An 8,927-nucleotide genomic window follows, 5' to 3' on the forward strand; every position below is an offset into this window, starting at 1 on the left:
CGCCATGGCCGGCACGGGGAGCAGGGAGGAAGCATTGCTGGTTCTCTTCGATACAGCATGGCAACAGGGGAACCTCCTTACCGGTGGGAGTGGGGGACGGCGGGTGCGCATGCACTAACTCGTGGCCGCGGCGGGTCAGGAAGGCAGGCGACGCCGCCGGTCGCTGGGCTGCGGCGGCGGATGGAGTCGCGTCGTCGGTAACCGTCGGCGGGCGCGGGCGGCGAAGGGCGGTGGAGGAAAAGGGGAGAGAATGACATGTGGGGCCCACGAGGTTTATTTATTTTTCGGGATGAATTGCCACGTAAGCGCCACGTCAATGCCACGTTGGACGGAGATCTAGTCAAACAAGCCACGTAGGCGCCACGTCAGCCAAAACCGCCGAGAGGCCTCGTTTGCCCGGTTTTCATAAGTTGGGGGACGGGTCGTACCCGGTTTTGCGGTCAAGGGACGAAAATCGGACTGGACGAGAAATAGAGGGACCCAAAGTGAACTTATTCCTAAAAAAAAATCGACAGAGACAGACAAGGCAAGGGAAACCGGTTTAAACATGGGCCGAATCTCTGGCCCATCACGAATCTCCAAGCAAAAGTCCACTCCACCACACCAGGTCCAACCTCCAATACCCAAACCCTTCTTCCTCCTCCGCCTCGCCTCGCCTCGCCTAAACCCCCCCGCCGCCGAAATGCTCCTCCGCTCCCTCCTCCGCCGCGCCGCCGTCGCCGCCACCGCCACGGCGGCCGGCGGCGGCGTCGGTGTGGGCGCCCGCGCCACGACGGGCCGAGCCGATCCGCCCGCGGCGCTGGCGTCCCTCCTCGTCGCGTCCAGGTCGTACGCGAAGGCCAAGGGCGGGGGGAAGCCGGCGGGGGCCACGTCGAACCGCGGCAAGGTCCGCGCCAAGGACCCCCGCGGCGTGGCGTCCGAGGAGGGCGCGGCGGGGGAGTTCGAGGGCGGCGGCGGCGGAGCGGGAGGCGGCGACGACCTTGATGTGGAGTTCGAGCTGCCCACTGACCCGATGCCCCCGACCTACGACCCCGCGCTCGACGTCGGGCCCGGCGGCCGCCCGCTCTTCGCCTTCACCGACACCTTCGCGTCCTTCTCCCGCCGCGATGCCAACGCCTACGTCGATTTCACGTACCCGCCGCTTCTCTTCTCCCTTGCTGCTACTGTCACGATTGGATTCGAATGCGGTGATGCGCGTGTTCTAGTTTCGATTTACTGGTTTTTATATGAAATCTGGATCTTATGTGGCGTTTTTGTGAATAACTCATAAGGCATCAAGTGAAAGAAAATAATAGTTGTTACTAGCGGTAGCAAACAATTGGTTGCCACGATATTTACAGGTAATGGGATTGGGTAATTGTATCGGTGTAAATAGGTGCAGTGCTGTATGCAAATGTATTTATGCAGTTAGAATTTTTTTTTTGTTTGTTTCATGTCTAATCTAATGGTGGAGTATGAGTTTTGCCTTTACAGCTTTACTTACTACTCCCTTGATTTTAATGTGTGGACATTGGCCATCATTTCACAAACTTTGAACTTTGACGTGATTCATTTCCTGGACATAACTACTCCCTCCGTCCCATAAAAAACTAGCCTAGTACCGGATGTGACACATCTTAGTACTATGAATCTGGACATTCATATGTCACATATGGTCCTAAATTAGTTTTTTTATGGGATGGAGCCAGTATCTAAATAATGTTTATTTTACCCTTGTTACTTAAGTACACTTGTTCTTCTCGAAGGTGCTCTGCATTCTGCAATATTTTGTTGTATCTCTTATATTATTATATCACAATTGATTCGTAGAGATAAGCAAGTCGGTACCATAGGCTGTAATGAATAAGCTAAAAAAAGTTTCTGTTTCAGACTTAAGATTCCTTTGGGTATTAATTCTTTTATTTTCTGGCATGTGGCCTTTTTTCAGCTTGGATGAATGGAAAGCTATGTTACCAGAGGGATTGCCAGCCGGCATGATGAAGGAGTTTCAGGAGACAAGACGGTGTGCTGTGATGGTGAGAGAGAGCTTCCTAGACCTACGGGATAACTTCCGAAGAATTGTTGATCCAGCTATTGCTGCCAAACGAAAAGGTGTTTTGATACTTTTGCATGATTTTGTTTCAGTTGTTAAGATTGTACCTGACGAATTTGATCTTCATAGATCATTTTTATGTCATTTTACACATAGTATGCACAACGCTTGTATGATCTACCTTGCATACCTCTTTGGGTGTTTCTGAGATTTGCATGGTTAGTACCTGTTTAGTCCAGAATAAAAACTATTTTATCGGCATGTTTTGAATTTCTCTTAAGTTGAGTGCATTTTCCTTGTCTAAGTAGTATACATATCTGATATAAAATACTATCTGGTTTACACATATATTGTGGTACCATTACATTCAGAATATTGGTTTATGAACAACTCTCAACCATGTTTCCTGCTTTAAATGTCTTCAGATGCCAAAAGACAAATTGTATTAGATGGTCCCCGGAGCTGCGGTAAAAGCATTGCACTTGCAATGCTTGTCCACTGGGCACGTACTGAAGGATGGCTAGTATTTTATGTTCCACAAGGGAAGGATTGGTCACATGGAGGATTCTTCTATAGAAACACCTACAATGATCTCTTTGATACTCCAATACAGGCTGCAAAGATCTTACAGGTGCTAACCTCTATGTGATGTCCTCATCCATTCCCCCCTTGCTATTTATGGATCATGGATGTGAATACAACACATTACGACTATTTTCTGCAAAATTTTTAATTAGTTAATTCGTATATTTTTCCCTAAACTTGTCAAGTTTTTGCTAGTTTAGTTTCCTTGACTATAAGTATTGTTTTGATTGCATGGTTCACGATTAATTTTCGTACACCAACTGTTTTCTATGGTCAAGTCTTTTGTTTCACATCCAATCTTGTTTTTTATTCCATAATTTGTTTCTGGTAGAGTGGTGGTGTCCTTCCTCTGCATTTTAATTTCCCTATGATTTCATAAAGTGGGTCAACAAGATGCAAAATCTAAGGGTAACATAAGATTGTTTTGCACAATTTGTTTGCGGTTCAATGTTAACATAAGATTATTTGCACAATATATTTGCAATTCAATGTTTATTTACTACGTGTTGTGAAATTATTATGTGGTTGCTGTTATCATCAATTAATATTGTTCAGCAGATTGGTTATCTCAATTACCAATTACCAATAACATTGATAAAGAAACTAGAATTTTTTTTCCCTATGCCACTCTTATTTTTTGATGTTTTGGATCCTCCAGCACTTTGGCATAATTCTGTATGCTACTGGGTCATGAAAATCTTGCTTCTTTTTTCCACTTGGTTGGTTAGACATAGAAGATAACACTTTGCCCGCCACTTAATAGTCATTAGTTACTTTGTACGATGCTGATCTTCAATTCACGTGGAATGGGGAAATTGGGGGCAAACCCATGTAAACTTGGCCAAAACTGCCAAAAGAACGTATAAGTCAAATCAATGAAAAGTCCATCTCCAGTGCAGTCCAACTGAACCAAAAGTTTAGGTGTTCTATTGAATTGAATAAAAGCCCCCACCATGAATTCTTTTCCAGTGGTATCAGTTGATGGCATTGCTGCTGGGCATTCTCTGCTTTTGTGCAGGGGTGCAGCTGTCTTCATGTGCAAACATTCTGTTACGCTGCCACTGGCTGACAGGTTAGGTTGCATCATGAAGCCATGGTGATCTGTGTGCTGAACAAATCTAAGCAAAGGTAAAATGGTGGAGAAGGTAGTAGTAGGCATACAGCCACCGTAATACTAAGCAGAGCTACATAATGCAAAAGGCAACAGTAAAGAAGTACACACTCATTTTTAGCGAAAACTAATGCATGAAGGTCTTTATGAATGTAAATTTATGCATGTTCCATTAGGTTCTGTGCATGCTTTCCTTGTTACCCGTGGATCCATAGATTTTGTATTAAGCACAATAGTACATATGCCTAATGCTAGAGAGCAGACTATTTATGTGACAACAAATTTGTTGTTTGTCAACAGTCACATACGATGTGTAGCTAGGAGCCTGTTACTACTATATAAACTTGCTAGCTAAAACAACAATTTCTCAGCATCTGATTCTATTGATGTTTCAGGATTTCTTGAAGTACAATGAAAACCGCTTGCAGCAGTTACCATGTCAAATATTTGAGCCTATTCCCTTGGGGGAAGGTGCTGGTGTTGGAATGATGAAGGGGGCTGACACAGTGGAAATGCCTGAAGGTTCGACACTGTATGATCTCATTCAAACTGGGATAACACATTCGCATGCTTCAGTTGGTGTTGTAGTTCGTTTAAGGAAGGAATTGTCACTTGTGAAAGATGTTCCCGTATTATTTGCAATTGATCAGGTACAGTTAATGTTGAAGCCATACCATCCCATACCTACTACGACTTCTATATTCGATGCTCATCGAATCCAATATTTCTTTCCTTGCAGTATAATAGTTGGTTTACATTCAGTGAGTTCCAGGAACCGGTGACTGTTAGATCATGTCGGCCAATTCATGCAAAAGAGCTTACAATGGTTCGTTTCACCCTGAGCCACTCACACTATGTTCAAATATTTTATTGTACTTTATTTAATATTATCCTTTGAAAGTAGTGAAAAAAGCATATTCTTTTTGCTTTCTTGGTTGGGATGGTCTAGAAACTTAGTTGATGTGTAGGTTATCTGGATCTGGGATACATAGTTATAATTTACTAGGAATTCACATATGATGTGCTCGTGGTTCTAATATGGGAAACAGAATTAATATTCCCAACTTGTCATCGTGCTCGTCATACATCACAACAGTTTTTTTTACTCCATTATTTAACCAGCTGTTTATAGTTGGAATCCTACACTAATTATGTGACATGTAGTCCTGCGATATGTTTTTCTCTTCTTGGTTTGATTCATACTTTTACACTGGTATGAATATAATTATTTTGTTATATTGAATGTTTCGCTCACTACTTCAACAGGTCAATGCTTATAGGCCAATGCTACACAATGATATGATGGTAGGAGCATTTTCACATTCAACTGCAGTTGGAAAATTACGACAGGACCTCCCAGATGTTCCATCAGATGCTCGTGTGATGTTTCCACGGTACACTGTAAATGAAGCTGAGACTGTCTGCCACTATTACATGAGGTATACTTAGTATAAAATCTTCATAAATTTATGTACTGATGGCGTTGGATTTCTGTCATGATTTGCATTGACATGTATTTACGCAACCTTCCAAGTTTGTTCCTTTTACAAACCATGAACATTGCAAATTTTTTGTTGGCCAGGCAAAAGATCATCAAGCGCGAAAATTTTTCAGAAGAGAAGTGGAAAAAGATTTATTATTTGTCAAATGGAAATGGCTCAGAGATGAGATGGCTTGCTGCCTTTATCTGAGTTCTGAGGTAGGGAACTCTCGACATTACTTACTCAGGAATGATCTGCAATCACATAACTTGGTGCATCAGCTTTTGGATGAGATTTGCCCTTCATTTGAAATCCCTTGCAAGTAATTCCTTCTTCTTGTTTGCACCTTTTCGTGCAGTTTCTCATACCCGGATTGCTTCTGCCAAAGAAAAAAAACCAATTGAGTTCAAGCAGGCTGTGCAGGTTTTAAACTGAAGCCATCCATTGTTGTATACTTGCAGTACACATCTTATAAAACTCGTAGGAGCAAGGTGCTACCTAATGACGGTTCTATGATTTTTTTATTTCTACCCCAGTAATTTGAAGTGCGAGCAATTTTGGCAGCAGCATAAAAATTTCACCCATGTGCCTGACGACGACGTTGATGTGTACTGAGTAGGAATGTAGTAGGATTCACTCAACAAGCCAGAACTCAAGTTTGTGACGCAGTTCTGCCCATTTATATTTGATGAATTTTGAGGTGCCTTGCTTAGTGACGCAGGACACAATAAGAACTGGCTGCTCTTAACTTTCTTTCTGGTACAGCTTTCATTTACTCTTTTTTTTTATCAAATACTGTTGCTGTTTGCGATCGTTTTGGACTGTGTTATTACTGTGTTAAATGGATTTTGAGTGTTACACAGATGTTCAATTAGCGCCAACCTGTTAACGCAACCAACTAATGTTAGTTTTACCATTCCCAACACCCGAAGCTTATCATATTGATTGACAGTATCACCTGAAAGCTTTCGTCTCAGTTCTTTTCGGTTGTTTCACTTCTCTTTATCTTGTTGAAAAGTGAGTGTATCTTTAATTGTTCACTGCGATATAGCAACATGTTCATCCAGTTATCAACTACTTTCCGTAATCTTTGGCTAGTTTAACATCTTTTATTAAAAGTACTTGTCGTAATCTTTGGCTAGTTTAACATCTTTTAGATTCATCATAAGAAATACTTTGATAATATATAATTTACATATCGTTAAACTACATGTATTTCCCAAAAATAGCACAAATCGGGAACGCCTAGTAGTAATTTGAAACTTAAGTAGGATCTACAAAATTCATTCATCACTGAAACCCGATTAGACGAAACTTCTGAAAACTGAAACACGCACTTCTGCGATATTGCTTAAAATCGGGCGACCGGGGGGAGGTGGGAAAAATCGGTAGCTCCCCCTCCCCCCATGCGCGCTCCCCCTCTCCCCATCTAGACCTATTCACTTACCCCTCCTTTAATTTTACAAAAGATGTTTCACCTAGTGTACTTGCAATATTTCACTATGTAGATCTAATGTTACAGTAAACTGAAATACTCTATTGCAACAAAAAACCCACATATTTTTGGAAACCCCATATTAAGGGAATTTGGTCTATTTTTTTTTCCACCCAAAAATGTTTCACCTAGTTTACTCATAATGTTTTACTATGTATAGATCTAATGTTGCAGTGATCGAAACATTCCATTGCAAAAAAAAAAACCCACATATTTTGAAAACCCTCTATTAAGAAAATTTGGTTTATTTTTTGTTCCACTAAAAAATGTTTCACCTAGTGTACTCATAATGTTTCACTATGTATAGTTCTAATGTTGCAATGGACTGAAATATTCTTTCGCTATTTGCTGAAACATTATTTTTATATAAGGTGAAACAACACCCGATTTAAACGAGTGAAATATTTTCGATCTACTTAGTGAAACAATTCCAATATATCTGGTTGAACATCGTGCAACATTCAAAAATAATTCAATAATAAGCTAAAAAAAAATTTTCGTAGAAATATATCCATGTGTGGTCTTGTTTTAAAGATTTAATTGCAACGAATTTAATGGTGCAATCGAATAATGATTTGGATAAGTAATTTGAGAGATAAATCAATTTAAAGTAATTTTACACGTAAATCAAGCGCTGACATCATGCTGACATCAGCGTCCGATTTTAACCCGTCCCGATCGGACGCCCGACCAGGAGTCATCTCCCGCACTTCTGTTATTATCCATTCGACCTATTGAAAAAAAACACATATCCGAAGTTTGCATCTTAAATAAAAATTAAATGCAAACTTGTATCTGAACTTATCAATACATACTTATCAGTTATCCATGCGATCTTCTTCTACACATCGCGCCTCACTTATCAATGCGATATTCGCACAATAATACACCGAGACATGTAAATATTTACACGATGCGTCTCCGCGCGTGCCTACGCGGGCATCGCCGGTGCGCCACCGCCGCTGTCCCCCGGCGCCGCTGCCGCCGGAGCAGCAGCATCGTGCGGGCGCGCCGCCGCCGATTCTTCTCCGCCAGGTGTTTGCGGACGATATCGTTGATGGTGTCGTAGTCGACGCCCAAGAGACTCACGGGCCGCCTCACGCTCATCCTGGCGGTGGTGCGCGGCGCCCTCGCGTCGTCCGCCGCCGCCGCCGCCGGGGTGGTGGCGGCCTCGTCATCGGCTTCGGCCACAAGGTCGTCGAAGCCGCCGCCGCCGCCGTCGTCCGCCACGTCGGCGTCTGACACAAGGTCGTCGAAGCTGCCGCCGCCGTTATCGTCGTCCTCGAAGTGCTCGACGACGTAGTCCACCTCACCCTCCATGACGCCGCCATCATCAACGAGGTCGCCGACGACGACGACGACGCCGTCGTCGCTGCCGTCATCGGCGGCGAACTCGACCTCCTGCGGCTCCTCCTCCTCCTCCTCCTCCACCTCGAACTCCACCTCCTGCGGATCCTCCTCCTCCTCCTCCTCATCCACCTCGAACTCCACCTCGTACGGCTCCTCCTCCTCCACCTCGAACTCCACCTCGTACGGCTCCTCCTCCTCCTCCTCCTCCTCGAACTCCACCTCGTACGGCTCCGCTTCATCAAGAAACGCCAAGAACTCGGCGAGCACCTCGCCCTCCAGCCATGCCACGGGGAGAAGATGGCCGTCGAACTGCACGTACTCCGGGAGGGACGCCGACGCCGACGACAACGACTCCATTGTCGCGCTCCGATCGATTGCCGCGAGCCGCCTCGCTGCCTTCTTGTTTACAGCTCAGGGATGAATCGAATCGAACCGGATCGGGGGAGGTTACGGAGGGAGCTGAGATGAACGCGAGAAATGAACGCAGCAACAACAGCGTCAGCTTTGAATTTATAGGCAGGCGGGCGCGGACTCCGAGTCCGATTCCAACTCCTATCTCTCGAGAAACTGCGAAAATATTTGCGATATTTGTTTTTTTGAAAAAGACTCCGAATCCGACTGCACTTCGCGTACTAGAGTGGGTATATACGATATTTTTTTTAGTGAATTACATTTTGGTCCAATTTTTATTACCCAAGTTTTACTTTGAACTATTCTCTTTCTAATCTTTTCACTTTAGAAATTGGAGTATGTATTTTTACCATTTTTGCACCTCACTCTGAACATATCAGCACACTAATACCAATGATCTCCCATGTTTACATGTAGGCAATATTTTTGTCGAAACAGAGGTTGGATGGAGTGATTGCAATT

General features: G+C 43.7%; 2 protein-coding genes across 2 annotated transcripts; one reads left to right on the forward strand and one right to left on the reverse strand.

The window, feature by feature from the left end:
• The first annotated feature begins 667 nt into the window (after positions 1-667).
• Positions 668-6,067, forward strand: LOC127780623 (uncharacterized). The gene is made up of 8 exons (XM_052307550.1): positions 668-1,131; positions 1,928-2,091; positions 2,458-2,663; positions 4,124-4,378; positions 4,468-4,554; positions 4,995-5,167; positions 5,311-5,427; positions 5,568-6,067. Exons 1-7 carry the CDS (start codon positions 683-685, stop codon positions 5,417-5,419), a joined length of 1,443 nt encoding a protein of 480 aa, XP_052163510.1. The 5' UTR covers positions 668-682; the 3' UTR covers positions 5,420-5,427; positions 5,568-6,067.
• A 13-nt stretch (positions 6,068-6,080) lies between these two features.
• Positions 6,081-8,411, reverse strand: LOC127779326 (uncharacterized). Its single transcript, XM_052306058.1, has 3 exons — positions 8,274-8,411; positions 7,709-8,126; positions 6,081-6,091 (listed from the first exon to the last, which is right to left on the reverse strand). Exons 1-3 carry the CDS (start codon positions 8,409-8,411, stop codon positions 6,081-6,083), a joined length of 567 nt encoding a protein of 188 aa, XP_052162018.1.
• Between the last annotated feature and the right edge of the window lie 516 nt (positions 8,412-8,927).

This window comes from Oryza glaberrima, chromosome 7 (genome assembly GCF_000147395.1).
Source record: "Oryza glaberrima chromosome 7, OglaRS2, whole genome shotgun sequence".
NCBI classification, from domain to species: Eukaryota; Viridiplantae; Streptophyta; class Magnoliopsida; order Poales; family Poaceae; genus Oryza; species Oryza glaberrima.